This window comes from Micromesistius poutassou (genome assembly GCF_964030765.1).
Source record: "Micromesistius poutassou genome assembly, chromosome: 6".
Taxonomy (NCBI): domain Eukaryota; kingdom Metazoa; phylum Chordata; class Actinopteri; order Gadiformes; family Gadidae; genus Micromesistius; species Micromesistius poutassou.
In genome coordinates, this window is record NC_140276.1 from 10063891 (window position 1) to 10086357 (window position 22467).

Below are 22467 nucleotides of genomic sequence, written 5' to 3' on the forward strand. Positions count from 1 at the left end.
AATATTAAATTAGGTTTAAACTATCCAATACACTCAGCAGTGTTTGGGGGCGTGGTCAGACCCTCAGCAGTGTTTGGGGGCGTGGTCAGATCCTCAGCTGTGTTCGGGGGCGTGGTCAGACCCTCAGCTGTGTTTGGGGGCGTGGTCAGACCCTCAGCAGTGTTTGGGGGCGTGGTCAGACCCTCAGCTGTGTTCGGGGGCGTGGTCAGACCCTCAGTCATGTTTGGGGGAGTGGTCAGACCTTCAGCTGTGTTCGGGGGCGTGGTCAGACCCTCAGTGTGTTCGGGGTGTGGTCAGACCCTCAGTCATGTTTGGGGGCGTGGTCAGACCTTCAGCTGTGTTCGGGGGCGTGGTCAGACCCTCTGCGGTGTTCGGGGCGTGGTCAGACCCTCAGTGTGTTTGGGAGCGTGGTCTGATGCCAGGCTGGGCGCCTGAGGCTGATCTTAATGAGCAATCAGGGTTTATTTTACAACCCTGCTAACGAGCCGTGGAAAGAAGAACTAGCATCAGTCAGCATTTCCACTGTGATGAATTCAACAATAAATAAATAGCATTAATAGAATAGTGTTCATATTAAGGATATCCAATGAATTAATCAAAGCATTATAAGGCGTTTAAGTCTCTACTCCCCGTCTCTAATCTGACAGCATCAACTGTATTTGCTCCCCATCCCTGAATGCTGGGTGATAAAGCTTCATGATTTTCCTTTTCTCTGAACCAGATAAACATTAGTTAATCTAGTCCAGATAAACAACATTAGTTAATCTAGTTCAGATGAACAGCATTAGTTAATATAGTCCAGATGTTCTTCATACTAGTACTGCGTACGGCCTACTCCTCCCTTCCTCCACCCTGGTGTGTCAGCAACACCACCACGCTCTAAACGTGACACTGAGGGTTCGACCGTAGGCTGTTAGGTTAGGAAAATACGGAGGTTGGTTAATTAATAAAACATTCCTTATGTTGAACCCAGCAGTGCTGTGAATACTAAGACGCCCCCTGCAGCCAGGGGCCCAGCGACCCCTGGTGGCCCAGGACTGAACTACAGCCAGGGGCCCAGCGCCCCCTGGTGGTCCACTCTCTCCCTCCTCCTCACAGCGCCTCCTAGTGGTCCACTCTCTCCCTACTCACAGTGCCTGCATATAAGGACTTCCTCTAAGGCTCCCGGTTAATCTGTCTGACAGAATGAGGCTGTGGGTGTCTGGAGTCACCGTGGCGAATTGCACCGCCACTACCCATCACCCCCCACCCCTGAGACCGGGTCTTTAGGAACCATGGTGGATCCCCCCCCACGCCTACAGGTCAGGGAATCAAACCCACAACCCACCAGAGTGGAACACACCAGCGAGTGAGATGTCTAAAAACACCATCAGGCAAATCATGCAGTCCTTCACATCTGCCTCCGCAGTGTGTGATGAATGAGTGAGTGAATGAATGAATGAGTGAGTGAATGCATCTGGGTCAGAGCACCTGGAGCAGGCTGGAGGCCGGCCGGCCCGGTTCCAGATATGAAATATGAATGATATGAAATATGAATGACTATTTGCAACCAACACTGACTGGTGAATCATTCAAGCACGGGGTAATGGGAGAGTCCCCAGCAGAGAGGGTGGAGCAGAACACCTCCATCAGGACCAGAGAGAGGGTGGAGCAGAACACCTCCATCAGACGACCAGAGAGAGGGTGGAGCAGAACACCTCCATCAGGACCAGAGAGAGGGTGGAGCAGAACACCTCCATCAGACGACCAGAGAGAGGGTGGAGGAGAACACCTCCATCAGACGACCAGAGAGAGGGTGGAGAAGAACACCTCCATCAGATGACCGGAGAGAGGGTGGAGCAGAACAACAGGACCAGAGAGAGGGTGGAGCAGAACGCCTCCATCAGGACCAGAGAGAGGGTGGAGCAGAATGCCTCCATCAGGACCAGAGAGAGGGTGGAGCAGAATGCCTCCATCAGGACCAGAGAGAGGGTGGAGCAGAACACCTCCATCAGACGACCAGAGAGAGGGTGGAGCAGAGAGAGGGTGGAGCAGAACAACAGGACCAGAGAGAGGGTGGAGCAGAACAACAGGACCAGAGAGAGGGTCTCCCGCGCCCAGGGACAGTGCTCCAGACCACCTCCGAGGGCAGGTCTGCTGCTGATGGTGGAGACACCACTGTGGAGCTCTGAGTGAAGCAGCCTCATACGAAGCTTCATAGGAAGCCTTGGCGTCAGGGCAGGACGGCTGCAGGACTCGGGAGCAAGGCCCTGAGGTCAGGAGCTCTGTGGCTGGAGGCGGAGCTCTGTGGCTGGAGGCGAAGCTCTGTGGCTGCAGGTGGAGCTCTGTGGCTGGAGGCGGAGCTCCGTGGCTGGAGGCGGAGACGGTTCGTCACGCAGGGAAAACGACACCCAGCAGAACTCAGGAACCGATGGACGCTCTCCCTTGGAAACAGCCACCGCTGACGGGAAAATAAAAGTGTTTCCTGTTTCCTTCAGAGACGCAGGAAATCAATACACAGAATAATGATGCCCCCACCCCCCCTTTATCTCCTGGGACGCTCGCCCATCTAGCGGGACGGGGGAGTAATGAAGGAGGGGGAGAGGAGAAGAGGGGGGAGCCGGGGGGGGGGGGGCCGAAGGGGGAGGAGGCTCCCCACCCTCCTCTCCCCACGCCCCCCCTCCTAGGGGAGGAGGGGAACCAGTGTGTAAACGAATTGAAGGAGACGAGGGAAAGGGAGCGACAGACTGAGGGAGCGAGCCGTAGGGGAACGGGAGGGGAGTGGGGGGGGTGAGCGAGAGCCACAGCCTCAGTGAGGAGCGGTGCTCGCACGGCCGCCTGCCCGTCCAGCCGTGAGGAGCAGGAAACGTGGAGGAGACAGAAGAAGAAGGAGTCCCCATGTAAGTACACAACAGCGGTCGAGAGGGCGATCGATAATTAATTTACTCTCAGCAGTCACAGCCAATTAACACGTGCTTCTGCCCATTACCGCCTAAAAAGGGCCGGCTCCGAGCCTCCAGAACCTAATCTCAGCGCCATTGTCACCATTAAGGATTACACAGCTTGGAATCGATAGACACAGGAACACAGAGCCGCTCAGACGTTGGGGAGTGGGATTAGGCTCAGAGGGACACCAACATCCAATGTGCTGAATTAACACAACACCACAACCCCCTCACTCTCCTGGTGAACCGCGGGAGGAAGCCCAACGCAGCCCCTCGCTCAGACCGCAGTAATATAGAAACGCAGAGTGACGGAGGAGGAGCGGGGGGCAGCACTGCCCCCTGGTGGCCGCGGGGAGACACGACGGGCTGTGGTCTGCTGCCCCCTGGTGGCCGCAGGGAGACACGGCGGTCTGTGGTGTGCTCACGGCCGCTCCCAGAAGGTAGGAGCTAACGATGCACCGTTCCTCCCTCCGGACTCTAACTACCCCACTGACTGGTGTGATGCATGCTGGGATATGGGGATTCTCGCCATAGTAACAACGTGAAGAGGAGGAGGAAAGGTTGATCAGTGAGGATCTGTTTACAATGAAATATAACATGTTGGCTTCCAGGACTATTAATACCTCAAACTGATAGAAACACACACACGTTGCCATGGCTACAGTACTGTAGTGGTGCTGAAGTGGGTCAGATTGCTCGGTGAGAAATCCAGAGAGGTGAGAGACTTCATGAACACCTCACCTGGACCTCAGGTTAAACTAACCTCTGCCGCTAACCTCTGCGGCGCAGAGGTTAGCCCCGCCTCTCAGAGGCACAGGAGAGGAGGAGCCTCTGAGGACCGGGTTACACCAGAACCATCAGAACCAGGCCAGTCTACACCAGAACCATCAGGACATATACATATATGTAGCGTTCAATAGTGGATTTATTAGTTAGATATGTAAGATGTTAGTTATATATAATGTTAGTTAAATATATGGTACGGTTTAGTTCTATGTCCATATGTATAACACACAAAGTCTGTTCAAGGAAGGAGTGTTTCCATAGCAACAATGCATGGGTTGAAGCAACTGTGTGCGTGTGGGGGGGGTCTGGCCCTGGTTACGCATGGCAGTGGTAACCACGGTAACTAACCACATTGTCAGTCTAGGATACAAAAGGTTTACTCTTCTACAGGCTTCAGGGACATGACGCAACAATGATGGAGACAAGACACATGACACGTGTGCGTCAGGACCACAACATGAAGTCACCAACATGACCTTTCCCTCAGCCTCTCATCCGTCAGAGGGTGACTGCATGAGGAGGTCATCAGACCTACAGATGGAACTCTTCACTCAATGACTGCCAGGAGATGAGACACTAAGGTGAACCGTGGATCTGAAAGGAACGGAGAAAGAACCAGTTCAGTGTCAGAATGAGCACGCACGCGCACACACACACACAAGGTTATATGGATGGGAGGTAGGGTTTAGGGTGTAGCAGTAGACTTTAGGGTGAAGCAGCAGAGTTTAGGGTGCAGCAGTAGGCTTTAGGGTGGAGGTTTAGGGTGCAGCAGTAATGATTGTCACATTTGCCCGGTCAAGTTTAGGCTTTAGGGTGGAGGTTTAGGGTGCAGCAGTAATGATTGTCACATTTGCCCGGTCAAGTTTCATAGGGGGGAGTGGGGGGGGAATAATCAAATCATTCATCAGAGTACATCCCATCTAGGACGGTTTCTTCTTCTGGCCAACAGAAACAAAATGAGGCCTTAAAATAACAGAAGTATGTTTTATATAAAGATGCATTTATGATCGAACTAAACATGTTTCTGTAATACTAACTATTGACTTCTTGTAACTTCTTGGCCCTCTAGAAACTGAAAGGCAAACATTTTCTCATCTAAAGCAACCTCAGAATTAGAGAGTTTAACATCTCTACTCAAACTAGAGTAGAGGTTAGGGTGGAGGTTCAGGGTGCAGCAGTAATGATTGTCACATTTGCCCGGTCAAGTTTCATAGGGGGGAGGGGGGGGGAAATAATCAAATCATTCACCAGAGTACACCCCATCTGGAGACGTGTGTCGGTTGACAGCTTATCTAAACCAGTTCAGTCATCCGGAACGCATTCAAATATAAACAATTAACCAGTTTACAATAAATAGACTATTCATTTATTCGATCAGAGCTCATCTTATCTAAATCGGTTAATTTATCTCAGGCCGGAAGTAACAAAGTATTTGTACTTAGTTACTGCACTGAGTTTTATTTTATTTTTTTTACATGCTCCCCACATTTACTACAAATACATGTACTTTCTGCAGTTACATATTAAACAGCCTGGTTACTTTGGTCTTAATGCATCTGAGGGGAATCAGATTATTATTTTGAATCGATGCACTCCTTCTCAACATCAGGACCGGCTTCATCCTAATGGACTATCAGGGAAAAAAGACTAGCCCTGGCAGATCAGGGGTGACGTCACCTGGTGAGAATGAAGTAAAAACGGAGCCCGGAGGGAGGGCGGGAGGCTTCAGTGCGAGACGTGGTGTCTCTGGTGGTGAGGGAGGAGATGAACCAGCAGACACCAGCGCAGCGACCAGGCGTCCCCATCCACGTCCTCAGGAGTTTAAGCTTAATGAGAGCAGACTGTGGTCACCTTTTGATCTTGTTTCCAGTTCTGTGTCGACATTTCCACTTTTACTCAAGTGAAGGATTTTAAATCAATACTTTGAGCCTCTTTTGACACTGGTTTCTGTACTTTTACTCGGGTCAAGAAGGCGAGTTCTTCTGCACCACTGTGGCTTACAGCAAATGACCCAGACATTAAACCCCTTTATCTTACAACAGAAACAAATTAGTGGAAAACTCCCTCAATAACAAGACAAGCGTGTAGCAGACCAGCATGTGGCGTTAAGCTGTAAAAGTGAATAAAGTTATTTCATTTTAAAAGTAAAGACAAACTTCGATAAATTCCATTGCAATGGTTTCAAAGCAACAACAGTGTCATCATTTCAGATATTTTAATTCAAAAACAAAATAACAAAGCTCTAGGACGGTTTCTTCTTCTGGCCAACGGAAACAAAATGAGGCCTTAAAATAACAGAAGTATGTTTTATATAAAGATGCATTTATGATCTAACTAAACATGTTTCTGTAATGCTAACTATTGACTTCTTGTAACTTCTTGGCCCTCTAAAAACTGAAAGGCAAACATTTTCTCATCTAAAGCAACCTCAGAATTAGAGAGTTTAACATCTCTACTCAAACTAAATAATAACAAACAAGACCCCCTCTAAATAAATATAGAACCAAGCAGCATGGGGCAGGGGTCACAGGGTCAGCCCAGGGTCATCTATGGGTCGTCTCGGGGTCAGCCCAGGGTCATCTATGGGTCGTCTCAGGGTCATCAGGCAACAAACTTGTTCTTCATGGAGGAGCCGCTCTTGGTGGCGGTGTCTGCGTGGGACTGGTAGCCAATGATCACCTTCTGAGGCACGCCTAACCGGTCCTTATACACCCGCCTGGAAGCAGTGTTACACCTTTAATACGGTCCTCATAACCCACCTAGTGTTAAACCCCTTTAATATGGTCCTCATAACCCACCTAGTGTTAAACCCCTTTAATACGGTCGTCATAACCCACCTAGTGTTAAACCCCTTTAATATGGTCCTCATAACCCACCTAGTGTTAAACCCCTTTAATACGGTCCTCATAACCCACCTAGTGTTAAACCCCTTTAATACGGTCCTCATAACCCACCTAGTGTTAAACCCCTTTAATACGGTCCTCATAACCCACCTAGTGTTAAACCCCTTTAATACGGTCCTCATAACCCACCTAGTGTTAAACCCTTTTAATACGGTCCTCATAACCCACCTAGTGTTAAACCCCTTTAATACGGTCCTCATAACCCACCTAGTGTTAAACCCCTTTAATACGGTCCTCATAACCCACCTAGTGTTAAACCCCTTTAATACGGTCCTCATAACCCACCTAGTGTTAAACACCTTTAATACGGTCCTCATAACCCTAGCCTGGCTATTGCCAGACCAAGCTCAATCGTAGATTGCACGTTGGTCTGGAGAAGCTGCTGTCATTTTCTTCAGCACAAGAGGTGTGATCAACGGGCGGAGTTAAATTGACTGTACGCAATTGGCTGCTTGCCGTTGCTTCCCTGTCGTCATTGTGTTAAACCAGCCAATAGCACGCCAGGGGGAAAAGCCAGCTTGGTGATTAGCTCCCGCAAAAACGTATCAAAACTTGAAAGAAATGTATTGCTCTCTCCAGACCCATCTGCAGGGCGAACTCAAATCGCCTGCAGAATGGGCGGGGCTACCCAGTCTATCATAACCCACCTAGTGTTAAACACGGTCCTCATAACCCACCCAGTGTTAAACACTACTCATAAGGTCCTCCTACCCAATGTGTGTGATGGCTTCTTTGTTCTCGTAGTCACGCGTCCAGATGGCGATCTTGTCCCCTTTGGCTCGGACGTTGATGACGGCTCCGCACACATCATCACTGTGTTCGTCAAACGTCTCCCCCACCAGACAGAGGACCTGAACCATAAGATCACATTATATACTAGCTCCAACACACAGGATATGAGTGAATAGTGAGTAGCCAACAGGTGAGTGATTAGTAGGAGTTTCATCATGATACGATATTAAATCAATTCATTGGACAACAATACGATATTTCCTGTCAAAAGTCTACTGCGATACGATTGAGTCAATTCAGGGCATGCGATCGATATGAGACGATATCATAAACCCATTTAACACAACCTCACATCCACATCAACTCACAAAAAACAACTTAATTATAATATAACTTTATTTGCTCTTCCAAATATTTAAAACAAAAACAATCCATTTTTAATACAAATAATAAAGTGCCACATTGCATTTAAGTGCAAAAGTCTTTTATGGCTTAACTTAAAAAAAGCCTGTAATGATCTTTAATTTTGAACATAGACCATTCCCAACCTATCTGTGTGGATAGTTTTCTTCTAAAAACAAAACATCCCTTTGGAATCATCTTGGCTGTTAGGATTAGCCGTCCGTGTTCCCAGATTGAGCACATTTTCCCGTCCAATTGGGCTACTTTAATCACGTTAGGCTGGAAAAACTGGAAATATGCCCAATCGGGCAACACAAACCGAAACTAGACATCCTCACGCTCACACATGCGCTCGCTGTCCTTACTTGCCTTGTTTAACTGGTGAACGGATACATGAGCGGCTTGGCGCACTTGCACAGAAATAGTTTCACAAACACCTGCGCAAGGAGATTGTCAAAATAAAAGTGTATAATACAGTGATATGCATCAATGTTTGGGCATTGCATCGACGCAGTTTGATCGTTAATCAATCGCCAATAGCCAACAGGTTAGTGAGTAGTGAGTAGCCAACAGGTTAGCGCAGAGCCAACAGGTTAGCGCGGAGCCAACAGGTTAGCGCGGAGCCAACAGGTTAGCGCGGAGCCAACAGGTTAGCGCGGAGCCAACAGGTTAGCGCAGAGCCAACAGGTTAGCGCAGAGCCAACAGGTTAGCGCAGAGCCAACAGGTTAGCGCAGAGCCAACAGGTTAGCGCAGAGCCAACAGGTTAGCGCAGAGCCAACAGGTTAGTGAGTAGTGAGTAGCCAACAGGTTAGCGAGCAGCCAACAGGTTAGCGAGCAGCCAACAGGTTAGCGAGCAGCCAACAGGTTAGCGAGCAGCCAACAGGTTAGCGAGCAGCCAACAGGTTAGCGAGCAGCCAACAGGGTAGCGAGCAGCCAAAAGGGTAGCGAGCAGCCAAAAGGGTAGCGAGCAGCCAAAAGGGTAGCGAGCAGCCAACAGGCTAGTGCTAGCTCACCGTCTCGAGCCAGAAGCGGTCCAGGTCTGCTCGGCGCTGCTGTTTGGACAGAGTGATGAGCCAGCGGCCGCCCCTCCGGTTCAGCTTGTCCTCCCACATCGGCTCAATGCCGTCCTACACACACACACACACACACGGTCACCAGGACAACGCAGCGACCCAGAAGGTCTGGGGCACGGTGCTAACCTAACGCTAGCTAGAACAGTAGTGCACATTGCTATCCCAAAGTTAGCTAGAACAGTAGTCACAGTGGTGCATTCTGCTAAGCTAACGTTAGCTCTAACAGTAGACACAGTAGTGCAGGATGCTAGCGTTAGCTACAACAGTAGTCACAGTAGTGCACTATGCTAAACTTAAGTTAGCTATAACAGTAGTGCATGACGCTAACCAAACGTTAGCTAGAACAGCAGGGCATGATGCTAACCCAACGTTAGCTAGAAGTAGTGCACAGTGATAGCCTAATATTAGCTAGAACAGTAGTGACAGTAGTGTATGATGCTAGCCCAACTTTAACTAGAACAGTAGTGCACGGTGCTAACCTAACGTTGGCTAGAACAGAAGTGCACAGTGCTAAGCTAACGTTACCTTGAACAGAGAGTAGTCACAGCCGGACATCAAGTTACTCGACAGTTGGATGTGATTGTACAACCTGGAGAGAGAGGACAGCTTGTTATTAGGTATAATCTTGAATGAATCTATAACCTCACATCATTCTTAATCTATAATCTGGCATCATGTATAATCTGATATGATTTGTAATCTCATCATTAATATATCTATAATATGATCATCCATTATCGGATATAACCTATAATCTGCTATAATCCAATGATCTGTGATATACATCTATAATATAATCTATAATCTGATAAGAGGTTTGCTCAAGTAAAACAACTTTAGACCATTTACTCCCAGAAGTGGGCTAACTTTAGGCTACTTACGGCCAGAAGTGTGCCAACTTTAGACCGTTTACTCCCAGAGGTGGGCTAACTTTAGACCACTTACGCCCAGAGGTGGGCTAACTTTAGACCACTTACGCCCAGAGGTGGGCTAACTTTAGACCACTTATGCCCAGAGGTGAGCTAACTTTAGACCACTTACGCCCAGAGATGGGCTAACTTTAGACCACTTACGCCCAGAGATGGGCTAACTTTAGACCACTTAGGCCCAGAGGTAGGCTAACTTTAGACCACTTACGCCCAGAAGTCTTCGACGGTGTCGACCTTGGAAATGAGCCTCAGGTTGGCCTGCCAGGTTTTACTTTTGTCGTTCTTAAAGAACCACAGCGCCCACCTAGTGGAGAAGCAGCCGCTCAGAAACATCAGGACATGTGAGGGGAACCGCAGCTCCAAAACCACCAAGGTGTGGCTGAGGAGGCTACATGAGACCAGATGATATTGTCTCAATTTAACAAACATTCCTGGAACCACTGGTTCACAGGTCCACACAACACATATGGACGAGCAGACCTGTTCTGTAAGGGGTGCTTGATGTACTGCAGGGCATTCACTATCGACTCAATCGTCTTCTCACATGTTTCTACTTCCGAGTTGGGTGGAATTGGAGCAGACATCTAGACAAGAGTAACGGAAAGTTATCTTCATGAAGGAAACAAGAGTCTACAGAATATTGTAGTTAGCGAGCATGTTCAGCTCTACACGACATCGAGGATCGTATTATAATATTGTAGTTGGCAAGAAAGCCTAGTTCTCTCGTATTTCTGTTTCTGAGTATAACTCGTATTTTCAATATCGTAGTTAGTTAATTAGTTCTGTGGAATACCACTAGTAGTGTATTATAATATAGAAAGAATGCTTAATTCTGTAGAATATGTGTGAAAGCAGCTTATGTGTCAAACGAGTCAGTGGCTCTCGGTAGACCACAAACTACAGTTTACTACATAAACTGGGCGACATTAGCTCAGGAGGTAGAGCGGGTTGGCTGGTAACCGCAAGGTTGGTGGTGTGATACATTTCAGCCATAATATCCTCACATAGCTACAGGGAGCAGCACCGAGCACATACAATAGATAAGAGGTAATATCCTCACATAATCACAAGGGGCCAGCACCAAGCACATGCAATAAAACTGCAACACTTGTACATAGTCAAGAGGGGGCAACAACGGACACACAGATGAAGTGAGCAGGTTTAAAACATTGTAGAAGAAGCCTACCTTTACCTGTCTATATAAGCACGACTTTAACTTTTATAAGACAGAATCTCTTGGGCGGCGTATCGTAAATATTAAGCTTAGAGACGCTCTGCGCGTGTGATATACAATTCCTCTCCTTTTGTTTACTAGACAATAGACCAAAACATTTAGCAAATAAAGTGAGTTAAAAGCGATCTTGTCTCGGCTGCCTTTTCTGGATTAAAAAGAACATAACAGTGGTTCGATCCCCGGCTCCTCCTAGCTGAGTGTTGTGGTGTCCCTGAGCAAGACGCCTCACCCTAATTGCTCCTGACGAGCTGGCTGTCGCCCTGCGTGGTTGACTCCGCCGTCGGTGTGTGAATGTGTGCATGAATGGGTGAGTCAGTCAACACTGTAAAGCGCTTTGGATAAAAGCGCTATATAAATTACCATTTATAAACTACAGTGTAGGGGAGAGAGAGGGTCTACATAAACTACAGTGTAGTGGAGAGAGGGTCTAAATAAACTGAAGACACATGTGTTGGTTCATCTTTTTAGAACAAGGATGTTATTCGTGTCCATCTGCTTATGAAACTGTCTAAATATGGAATATAACTAACATAAGATTTAAATATGACGTTAAGGTTAACGAACACGAGCCCAGACCGTGGCCTGCTTCAGGTGGTGCCCGGGTGAGAAGCAGGGGAGACCGAGCTGAGTCCCAGGGGACACCGGGGTGAGACCGGGTGAGTCCCAGGGGAAACCGGGGTGAGTCCGAGGTCCACCTGGTCGCCAGGGAAGGCTCCAGGTAACCAAGGCCGTACTTCATCGCTTTACCTCCTAAAGTTCGCTAACTCGTAACTCATTCATACTCTAGTTCCGCATGTTACCTCCGGGTTAAATCCGACTCACCAACACTCGCGTCGCCATGTTCTCCTCCAGCAGCAGATGACCGAATCCGATCCAACCAATCAGAGCCCTCTAAATACTGATCACCGCGCATGTGCAGTAGACCCGTGTTAATTAGTTCTGATTAGATACTTCATTATTTAACTTTTTAACATTTCAGCGGACGCCCAATATAGCTTTATCCAGAGCGAATTACCAGTGAATTTAGATTTGGAAGTGAAAAGTCACTTCCAAAGACAATTTGGAAGTGAAAGTTAAAATGGATTCCAACCAAAACATGAGTGAACAATTGGTGACCAATAACGCTTCAGTTAGTAACACTAGTGACCAGTAGTGGTGGATTTCATGATTCAGTTGAATGAATCAGCGTCGGTCATTTCGTCAAGAAGAGTCGTTCGTTCGTTCGCATTTCCGGTAGCGGTGAATCATGATTCTCAGTCAGAGTCGGTCAGACTCGGCTCCTCCCTCGTTCTCGTTCAAACGAATCGCGAATGCACGTTCTCAGCCGAGTCGGTCATACTCAGCTCCTCCCTCGTTCTCATTCTCAAACGAATCACGATCGTGCAATGGTGCAAACGGTCATCAATCAACATTAACTAAGTTCCTTTTAGCTGAGGAGCGCTTCATGTTCGGAATCGGGATGTTGTTGCCCGGCTGACTCTCGTGACTTCTCAGTCCTCACCGCTAAACACAGTCAGTGAACGAACGGCGACTCACGAGTCTCGCAGAACGAACGAGACGAACGACGACGAATGAGAGCGGCGAATCAGGTTGGTTCGTTCGTTTTAAAGAGTCGTTTGTTCAAACTGATTCGTTCGCGAACGAGCCACCACTAGTGACCAGAGGTCTTCAGTTAGTGACCAGAGGTCTTCAGTTAGTGACCCCTAGTGACCAGAGGTCTTCAGTTAGTGAAGGACCAACACACAGGACAACATGCTGTAAACGCTTTATTGAAAACACTTGGACAGGAACACATGGTGGTGATGGTACCAGACAGTATGAAGCTACAGAGCTAGCATGGTGCTGATGGTACTACACAGTATGAAGCTACAGAGCTAGCCCGCGGTGAGAACCCTGGGATGTGGCCACGTGGTCCAGGAGGTCTGAGGAGCTTCAGAAGTTCAGCACGGTGCGGATACTGCCATGGACACAGAACGGAAGAATAACATCATGAACACTTTAAGGGATAGAAGACATTTGTTGTAGAGCAGGACGATACTCAGAGGGTCAAAAGTCTGGGATGTAGAAGTAAGGAGCATCTCAGGGGAAGGTTGCAGATCGCAAACCAAATCCACAAACTACCATCTCATACACAATTTTACACTTAAGATCAGTGGGGTATTCCAAGAACGGAGGTTTAACAAAGACAGAGTTAACGCTGAACTCTAGGTTGATTGACCCTGTGCCGACTAACCCAGAGCTGTCGGTTCCACAGCACCGGTTATGAATTAGTTCAATCAACACGGGGTTGGTTAACACAGGGTTGTGTGCATTCACGGCAAACCTATAAAGACGTGATGTATGGATCATGGAAATCCTGATCAAAATGGCGAAACGGGCCGCATATTTTACCGATCTCCAGCAGAAATTCAAAGTGGACATGATATTGCTATTCAAGGTACTAATTATATTCTTTTTCCTCCCTCAGCAACTAAAGAATAAAAATGATGGAAGAAAACTGTTCTGAAAATGTGGTCTCGCATCCTTTGTCCAGCCCTTACAACCATTTGCGGAATGTGTTCCTCCTCGAGGAACGGGTCAAAGGGGGGAGGCATCTCTTTGCGCAGAGTGGCTATATTGTGGAGGACGGCGCAACAATTACATTGCACGCCCGTTCCGGACAAACAGTCCACGTAGGCATTGGAATCTGGACTTCGATATCCCAAATGTATTTTCAATCTTAACGCGGGTTCTGCTGTGTGGCAGGTTAAATGTTGTCTGTGGTCCAGGAGCGGGATTAGGGTACAGGGTGATGAGCGTCGAGAGGCATGGATACCCTCGATCTTCTAGGAGATCCCCATCGAATTGCCCTGCGATCAAATACAAACTTTGAGACAATTATAAGGTCTATGATATGTTCATAATGCAATGCACCCTGTTGAAATGTATTGCTCGCATTGGATGTGTGCCATCAATGCACCCAATTACATTAGGAAATCCTGAAATATAACACCCAGATGAAAAGTCAACAAGGACAATTTCGGTGCCATTTGGGAACACTTAAAGTAGATAATTCTGACCTGCAAGTTGGTGAAACTCTTTTTATGGCCTGGAAAAACGAAGTTACGCAACAACCGCTTCAGCGCAAGACAGACGCACTGAGCGGCAGACAGCTTTGCCTATGTGCTCAGCATCTCCTACACTACAAAAAGCTACCCGTCGCAAAAAAACGGAAAGCTATGCAAATTGTTTGTAGTGAACTGAGGGCAGATCCACGATTGGTAACATTTGCAATGTAGGGTTGGAGAAGGCTATTTAAATATATCAAAGAATCACGTGAAAAACGATATCTCTCCAGCAAAAAGTCATCCGGAAAGGACAATATGTCGAGCCGTGGTCTAATTAATCTCTCTGTGAATTGCACAAATTATTTGTGCTCAGATATCAACAGGCCTCTCGTCAAAAGGGCATGCCATTGTGAACACGTAAAAGCTGCGATAAACGCAGGTTTAAATACCCTGAGCAAAACCGGGTTATCTTCCAAACTTAACCTGTGCAAAACCTGCTCCGACCAGGTTTGATTGAGAGCATATGTTTCTATAGCAACTTACATACCGTGTTCATTTTGGAACGGAAAACCTAGGGTTGCCGCTAACCCTGGGTTAACTTAGCTGGGTAAGTGATAAAACCGGCTTTGTGGAATACCCCACAGAAAGCTTCTCGGACACCTCAATGACCATGCCACGGTGTGTGTGGATGTGTGGAGCTCTGTCTGCAGTGGCTGATGTCCACGTCTGAGAGAAGGTTAAGCTTCTAGGAGACCTGTATCCAACGCCACAATGTGTGTGGATGTGTGAAGCTCCGTCTGGCCAGCAGGTGATTTTGTCTTCGGTGTCGAAGATAGAGTTAAGCTTCTATACAAAGTATGTATGTGTAACATCGCTCACTACAACGCTCCTGCACAACAGCCTCATGGGGATAAAACATTTATACTCCAAGTATTTTTCACTAGGTGCCACTGAATTATACAGACTGTACCTTAAAGAACCCACTACTGTCGTGACATTCATATCCATCTACCTTTTCCCAGCGTGCATGAGGTCGAATCCCTCGTTGATGGACTCAAAGGGCAGAGTATGCGTCACAAACTCATCCACCTTCATCTTCTTGTTCATGTAGTCCTCCACAAGCTTGGGAACACTCTCCACACTCTTCCACCCTGAGGACACGACCCAACCAGGTTAGAAACACTTCAGCTGTAGGGACGTGACCCAAACAGGTTAGAAACACTTCAGTAGGGACACGACCCAACCAGGTTAGAAACACTTCAGCTGCAGGGATACGACCCAAAGAGGTTAGAACACTCGGCAGCAGGGATGTGATCTCAGAGTGGTTCCTCTGACCTCCGAAGGCGGTCCCCTTCCACACGCGGCCGGTCACCAGCTGGAAGGGTCGGGTGGAGATCTCCTGGCCGGCCCCCGCCACCCCAATGATCACGCTCTCCCCCCAGCCCTTATGACACGCCTCCAGGGCCGATCTCTGGGGGGGAGACAGGGGGAGAAACAGAGGGACAGAGAGACAGACAGAGGTCAGAGGCTGTTTTCCTATTGGTCAGCGGTGAGAGGAGGCGGAGCTCCGGCGGTGTGAGGAGGCGGGGCTCCGCAGTCTCCTCACCATGATCTCCACGTTGCCGATGCACTCGAAGGAGTAGTCCACGCCCCCGTCGGTCATCTCCACCAGCACCTCCTGCACGGGCCGGGTGTGGTCCTTGGGGTTCAGGCACTCTGTGGCGCCAAACTCCTTTGCCTTCCCGAACTTGTCCGGGTTGATGTCCACGCCGATGATCCTGGTTGCCCCGGCAACCTGACAGCCCATGATGGCCGCCAGGCCGACGGCCCCCAGACCAAACACGGCGCAGGTAGACCCCGGCTCCACCTGGTGGGGAGGAGGGGGACGGCAGGACGGGGGGTCAGGTGTGTAGTGGTGTGTGTCTCCAGGTGTGTAGTGATGTGTGTAGTGGGTGTGTCACCAGGTGTGTAGTGGTGCGTGTCGCCAGTTGTGTAGTGATGTGTGTAGTGAGTGTTTCACCAGGTGTGTAGTGGTGTGTGTGTCCAGGTGTGTAGTGATGCGTGTCTCCAGGTGTGTAGTGATGTGTGTAGTGGGTGTGTCACCAGGTGTGTAGCGGTGTGCGTCCCCAGGTGTGTGTTGGTCTGTGATGTGCTCCCGGCGGGCCCTACCTTGGCGGTGTTGAGCGCCGCGCCGTAGCCCGTGGAGATGCCGCAGCCCAGCAGACAGACCTTGTCCAGCGGGGCCTTAGGGTCCACCTTGGCCAGGCTGATGTCCGCCACCACTGTGTACTCAGAGAAGGTGCTGGTGCCCATGAAGTGGAACAGCTGCTTCCCCTTGCAGGTAAAGCGCGACGTGTTGTCGGGCATGAGGCCTCGGCCCTGGGTCAGTCTGTGGGAGACACGACACGCCGGTGACCTCTAGTGGCCTGGCGCTGAACTGCAGCCGGTCTACAGGCAGGCTGAGGAACGTGGGGGTCGAACCCACAACTTTCTCCCCCACTAGAATACACGAGAGCAGACCCATCTTCTGACCAGGAAGAGAAGCCTCCACGGTGAACGCGTGGGTGAGCTACTCAACTTACGTTTACGCTGACACTACAGTGGGCACATTACTAGTACAGCAAGTACACCTACTACACACTACAGTAAATACCAGTGACTATATACACTGCAGTCACTGCATTAGTACATTTCACTATGGTTAATTTCACTATGGTTCATTCTGCTCCAGTAAATTAAGAGTCATGTTTCTCCATGATGTTCTGATGAGGAACATGTGGTGGAACAGATAGTGCTGATCCTTGTCTCACCTGATCTTCTGGCAGAGGTTGGTTTTGGGGTTCTTGCAGAACTTGCATTCCCCGCACTGGGGAACGTAGAGTGGGATGACCGTGTCTCCTGGGGGAGGGGTAACCATGACGACAGCATCAGTAACCACGACAACAACACTGTGTTGATTGCTTGAACCGAGCGCTGCTTCGAGGTGATTGGCCGGATGTCAGCTGACCTGCTTTGAACTTGGTGACGCCCTCGCCGACACTCTCCACTAGCCCCGCCCCCTCGTGGCCCAGGATGACGGGGAACGCCCCCTCAGGGTCGCTGCCACTCAAGGTGTAGGCGTCTGTGTGACACACGCCTGTCGCCACCACCTGGGGTAACCATGATAACAATACACTGCTACCTCAATGCGGGGGTAACCATGACGACAACATACACCCACCTCAGCACAGGGGAAACCATGACTACACCCCTGGAAGGAGGGACCCCAACTCTGCGTTCCTCCTCTAGATCTCTTCCTTGCTAATTAAGGGAGTTTCTTCTTGCCCTCTGGGGGGGGGGGGGGGGGGGGGGGGGGGTCATAAACACACGGCCTGTTAAGCCCTTTCAGACCTACCGGTGATTAGGAGCTATACAAATACAATTTCATCTGTCGTTTCTTTCATCATATTTTTGGTATTTTGGAAGAGTCCAGTCTCTTACCTTGATGCGCACTTCGCCGGCTCTAGGGGGCGCCACCTCCACCTCCTCCAGGGACATGGGGCTCCCGGCCGCCCAGGCCACCGCCGCCTTGCACTTGATCACCTGCAGACACACAACACAACCCATTCAAAGCACCGCTTAGCGTATAACCCGGGTTACCGTCCGGGTAAGGGTCAAAGTCCGGGGTCCCCCACGAGGTGAGGAGCGGAGAGAGCTACATAAGAACGAGCATATGGCTCTGACAGATGATTATGGAAAACAAAAATGCATAGGGCTATATAGACCTATATATATATTCCAGACGTTTTGTGCGCAAACTCATATTGCACAAAACGGTTTTTCCAATGCAAACCACTCAACAAATATGGACTAAAGCAAATGAGTGTGCACTGCTCCAAGAAGAACCAAAGAAGCGTGAAACGTTTGCGCTTCTTGGAGAAATGAATTCATTAATGAACAAAAAATGAACGGGAAAAAAAAGAGGAACCACAAGATTTATAGTTCCTAGGTTTCAACCAAAACCGAAGAACCCAAGAAGCGCAAACGTCCTGTGTTCATTGCAGCGATGAAAACATGACGTTTGCGCTTCTTGGGCTCTTAGGTTTAGATTTAAACAAACTCTTAATAGTATAGATCCTTTATACTGCCGCAGGATGTCAGTTCGACTATCGTTCACTTACTTGTCCAGCTGTTGCCATGTTTCACTTTGCAGGACAGAAAGTTGAGTTGGACGGAGAGGAAGAAGGGATAAGAGGCGGGCTGAACCGGAAGGGATGGGTGTCATTGAGCCAATCAGGAGCGGCTCATAGGAGACCAACGGTAGGTCACGTGTGTTGACGATACAGTCCGGAAGTAAGAGGGTCAGGCAGTTTGGCGTTTATAATTTCCATTCCTTATCCCTGAGCTCTGAAGGTGTGCAAACAGAACCCAGATGAAAAATAACAAGAATTATAACTTTACAGGAAGAATAAACCATAGTAAATATTACCTTTTTGGACGTGGTGATCCACAATAGAGTATCTGACTATGTAAAATAATCGAATATCATTCTATCGAAAGTCCCGCCTCTAAACTCAACCATTGTAACTGAAGGTTCCGCCCTCATCCGGTTAGAGGCGTTCTTCCGGTGAGGCGAACATTTCAGAACCCCATAACGCAGCCCGGTGGAGGTTATGGGAGACTGAATTAAGGTTGAAAATGTACAGTATGTCCAGATTAAACTAATCTGTCACATCAAAACAAGAGCTTTATTTTGGATTGAGAATCCCATCAGCATTTAAGGAACTTTGAGCCTCTTAATACGGTTATAATCCGTACTAATCAAGTCCATCCATCCTTTAAGCCTGCCACCATTTCACTAACAAGGATATTGTGCAGATGACCTTACACTGAAGCGTTAGTTCAGACCCCTTCTCAGTGGTGTTGGGGGCCCAGTAAACAGTCACTAATACATTAACATACGTAATACACTCCGATCATACATAACATACGTTATACACGCTACATCCCGTCTGTCAACACAATCAGGGTCCAAGAAACGACCAAGATTAAAAAAATGCAAAGCACCATTTATTAAAAGATTCTCAACAAAAAAAGTCAACAGCACTTTGCATCACAAACCTTTAAAACATTTTGACAAAACAAAATCTAACTAAACGTCCTCGTAGACTTGAGGAACCAGTGAGCAGCGTCCCGGTGCTCAGAGGACAGCGATCCTCACGTCGCTCTCCAGGTCTTCAGGTCGAGCAGAAAAAACATTTGAGTCTCAAGTTCAGGAGTGGAGTGCTGGGAGCAGACCAGTCCGTACTGGCTGAGCACCAGACTACCAAGAGCAGGAAGGAACGTAGAGAAGAGTCCACCGAGGACCAGATCCGTCTGGGTCCTGACCCAGTCCGTCGGGGTCCGTTCAGACCACCACCTCACCTCCCACCTGACAACACATCAGAGGGTTAGCATCTTAGACAGTAACCTAGCAACCACGTCCTAACCTCCTACCTGACAACACATCATACAGTTGGCCTCCTAGCAGGTAGCCCCTACCGGGATGCCGACTTGGCTTGTATAACCCATCAGTGTTTTATCAACAGGGGTTAAGGGGGTCGGGGGAACCCAGGAGTCAGACCCAGCCAATGGGTTGAAGACCTTCAAAACAAACCTCTGAAACCACGCCCTCCTCCACCTCCTCTTCCTCTGAAGCCGCCTCCTCCTCCACGTCCGAAACCACCACCACCTCCTCTCGAAAATCCTCCCCCACGACCACCTCCTCCACGGCCTCCTCTGAAGCCACCTGACAAAGACCAAATAACATGTTTCATATATAGAGCTATAACATGTTTCCATACAGCCATAACATCTGTAATATGCAAGATGTTTACCTCCTCGGCCTCCTCCTCTCCCCCCCCTCCCCCCTCGGGGCGGGCCCTTCTCCCCCGGGGGCCGGGGGAGGAACCTCTGCAGGGGGAGGAGCTTCATCGGGTCGATGTAAAACTACAGGAAACAAACAGGGTCACCTGTTACTCAACGAACAATCAGGAACCAGTGACTCATCACACAGCACAACAACTCTAGACCACCACTTTGGGGACTTGTACCATTACTGGTACTGGGAGTAGTGGAGGTGCCAGTTATAGTACCATTACTGGGAGTAGTGGGGGTGCCAGTTATAGTACCATTACTGGGAGTAGTGGGGGTGCCAGTTATAGTACCATTACTGGGAGTAGTGGGGGTGCCAGTTATAGTACCATTACTGGGAGTTGTGGAGATACCAGTTATAGTACCATTACTGGGAGTTGTGGAGATACCAGTTGTGGTTCTATAACTGGTAGCATTAACTCATACTAGCAGTAGTGGAGGTACTATACTGTAGTACTATAACTGGTCCCATTACTGGTACTGGGAGTAGTGGAGGTACCAGGAGGAATGTATTCTCACCTTCTGGGGCTTCTTAAAGGAACCCGCCTTCATGTTGTCCGAGAGTTTCACAGAGAAGTACTGACACAGGGTTAAGGAACGTCCTCAGCCAGGCTGTGATCGGGCTCATCTCCCCACTGACATGAATCATACAATAATAATAATAATAGTAATATGAAAGGATACGAAGTCCCGCAGCTGGCCGAAGATCTCGTCGACCTTCCCGATCTGCTCCTTGTTCTCCAGGTAGACCGGAGCGTTGAAGTAGGGCACCTTGTTCTCCTCTGTGGTGCACTTCACAACGATGTCATCCTCACAGGGATGGACGAAGTCTCCCACCGCTGGAGGGACACACGTAAACTAGTTAACACCCGAGTTCACCTGAGTCAGCGTTACTGTACCAGCGCATCCTAGTAGCTCCTGCAGTTTCTTTTCTATTTGTTGTTTTGTATCCAGTGTGTTGTTTGTGTTTCTCTGCACTTTTTATTGACTTATTTGGTTGACTTTCACCGGGTCCATTTTGTGGTTTACGTTGACTTTGTGAGCTATTGGATAACTGAACCTCAAGGGGATGTTTAGTTTAAAGTACCTACTTACTTAACAAAAGTCCTCTTAATTTGGATCTTTTGACCTCAAAACAATAAAGTCTTAACTCATCTCATGTTGAAGGCGTTCAGCAGGGAGTCCCCGGTGACTTACCGACCACGTACTCCGGGGGTCCGTAGTCCTGCTGCCTGAACCCTCCTCCACCTCCTCTCCCGCCGCGGAATCCCCCGCCGCGACCTCCAAAGCCCCGGCCGCCCCGATCGCCACCACCCCGACCCCCTCCACCCCGACCCCCATAGCCTCCTCCACCCCCGCCGTATCCGCCTCCACCTCCTCGGCTAAAGCCGCCGCCTCCTCCTCGGAACGACATCCTGGTACTGGAGGAAGAGAGGAGAAGTTAAGATCAGGAGGAGCATTGTGGTCACTTTAGGAGCATTGTGGTCACTTTAGGAGCATTAATGCAGGAGTTCCCACCCGTTTTTCATTCCAAGGACCAGTAGTCAATTATAATGTCTTAATTTTAAGATGCATCCTTTCTAAACAGGATGCATGTGGTTGTTTTTCATGATGGTTTATGTTTAACAATTAAAGCACCAGCAATGTAACGATTGAGTCTCTGCCTCCCTTCAACAATGCAATAGTTATAAGAGAAACACAGAAAAGTCACCCAAGACTTAAATAAATGCAACGGTAGTGCAAAGACAGTGGTTTAGCAGGATATCGATAGATTTTATGTCTATGTTTTGGAGGAAATGACACGACTCGTGTAGCCTAAGTGATAAAATATGTCAGCCTTTTCTGACAATATTTTAAGGCCCGGTTCTTACGTGTCCCCGGCCCTGCTCCGGTCCACGGACCGGTGGTTGAGCCGCTGTACTAAAGCATTGAGTTACTCCTCAACACGTGAGGCCTAGCAGCCCTAAAGTTAGACCTAGAACCAGAAGATCTGACCAGACTGGTCTCACAATCAGACCATACCCGGATTATATCATTAATGTACATTATAACAGTATAACGGTATTGTTCCAACAGCATAGCACATGATATTATAATGTAGACGTATAACAGTATCCCGGGTTAGGGTTAGTAACAGCTAACCCTAACCCGCTCTACCAACAGCGGAGCACATGACCCGCAGACCGCGAGGGGTTCACTACAGACCGCTGCCGCTTTACCTCCACATTAACCAGGTATTACCAGATGTAAAGTCGGTATAAAGTGACGGTTAGTAAACATATGATCACAGTTCGAGAGGAAACATCCCCAATGTACTCACCGGTTGCAGTAAAGTCTCAGTAGTTGTGTCTCTTCGCTCGCTGCCGATCCGCCGCATGCACCACAACACGTGTGGCTCCTTCTGCCATAAAGCGCGTCTACGACCTGTGAGCGTCACACTGTCGTGAATGTTTACAATGGAAACCCGCTGCCGTGAGTGGGTGAGCACCGGAGGAGGTCGTAAAGAGAGAGGAGGGGGGTTAATGTTGTGTTGAGTGAACACAA

General features: G+C 48.7%; 3 protein-coding genes across 3 annotated transcripts; all 3 read right to left on the reverse strand.

Annotated features, from left to right (window-relative positions):
• Positions 1-5970: 5970 nt before the first annotated feature.
• Positions 5971-11856, reverse strand: eif4ea (eukaryotic translation initiation factor 4ea). Its single transcript, XM_084469031.1, has 7 exons — positions 11807-11856; positions 10231-10334; positions 9959-10054; positions 9347-9410; positions 8762-8875; positions 7325-7464; positions 5971-6426 (listed from the first exon to the last, which is right to left on the reverse strand). Exons 1-7 carry the CDS (start codon positions 11822-11824, stop codon positions 6312-6314), a joined length of 651 nt encoding a protein of 216 aa, XP_084325157.1. The 5' UTR covers positions 11825-11856; the 3' UTR covers positions 5971-6311.
• An 881-nt stretch (positions 11857-12737) lies between these two features.
• On the reverse strand, positions 12738-18283 carry LOC311345172 (alcohol dehydrogenase class-3 chain H). Its single transcript, XM_084469550.1, has 9 exons — positions 18192-18283; positions 17512-17613; positions 17039-17180; positions 16842-16929; positions 16201-16420; positions 15638-15898; positions 15367-15502; positions 15044-15182; positions 12738-12941 (listed from the first exon to the last, which is right to left on the reverse strand). Exons 1-9 carry the CDS (start codon positions 18207-18209, stop codon positions 12917-12919), a joined length of 1131 nt encoding a protein of 376 aa, XP_084325676.1. The 5' UTR covers positions 18210-18283; the 3' UTR covers positions 12738-12916.
• Positions 18284-19058: 775 nt separating this feature from the next.
• On the reverse strand, positions 19059-22314 carry gar1 (GAR1 homolog, ribonucleoprotein). Its single transcript, XM_084469551.1, has 7 exons — positions 22244-22314; positions 21121-21344; positions 20608-20762; positions 20443-20502; positions 19887-19998; positions 19667-19798; positions 19059-19441 (listed from the first exon to the last, which is right to left on the reverse strand). Exons 2-7 carry the CDS (start codon positions 21335-21337, stop codon positions 19431-19433), a joined length of 687 nt encoding a protein of 228 aa, XP_084325677.1. The 5' UTR covers positions 21338-21344; positions 22244-22314; the 3' UTR covers positions 19059-19430.
• Between the last annotated feature and the right edge of the window lie 153 nt (positions 22315-22467).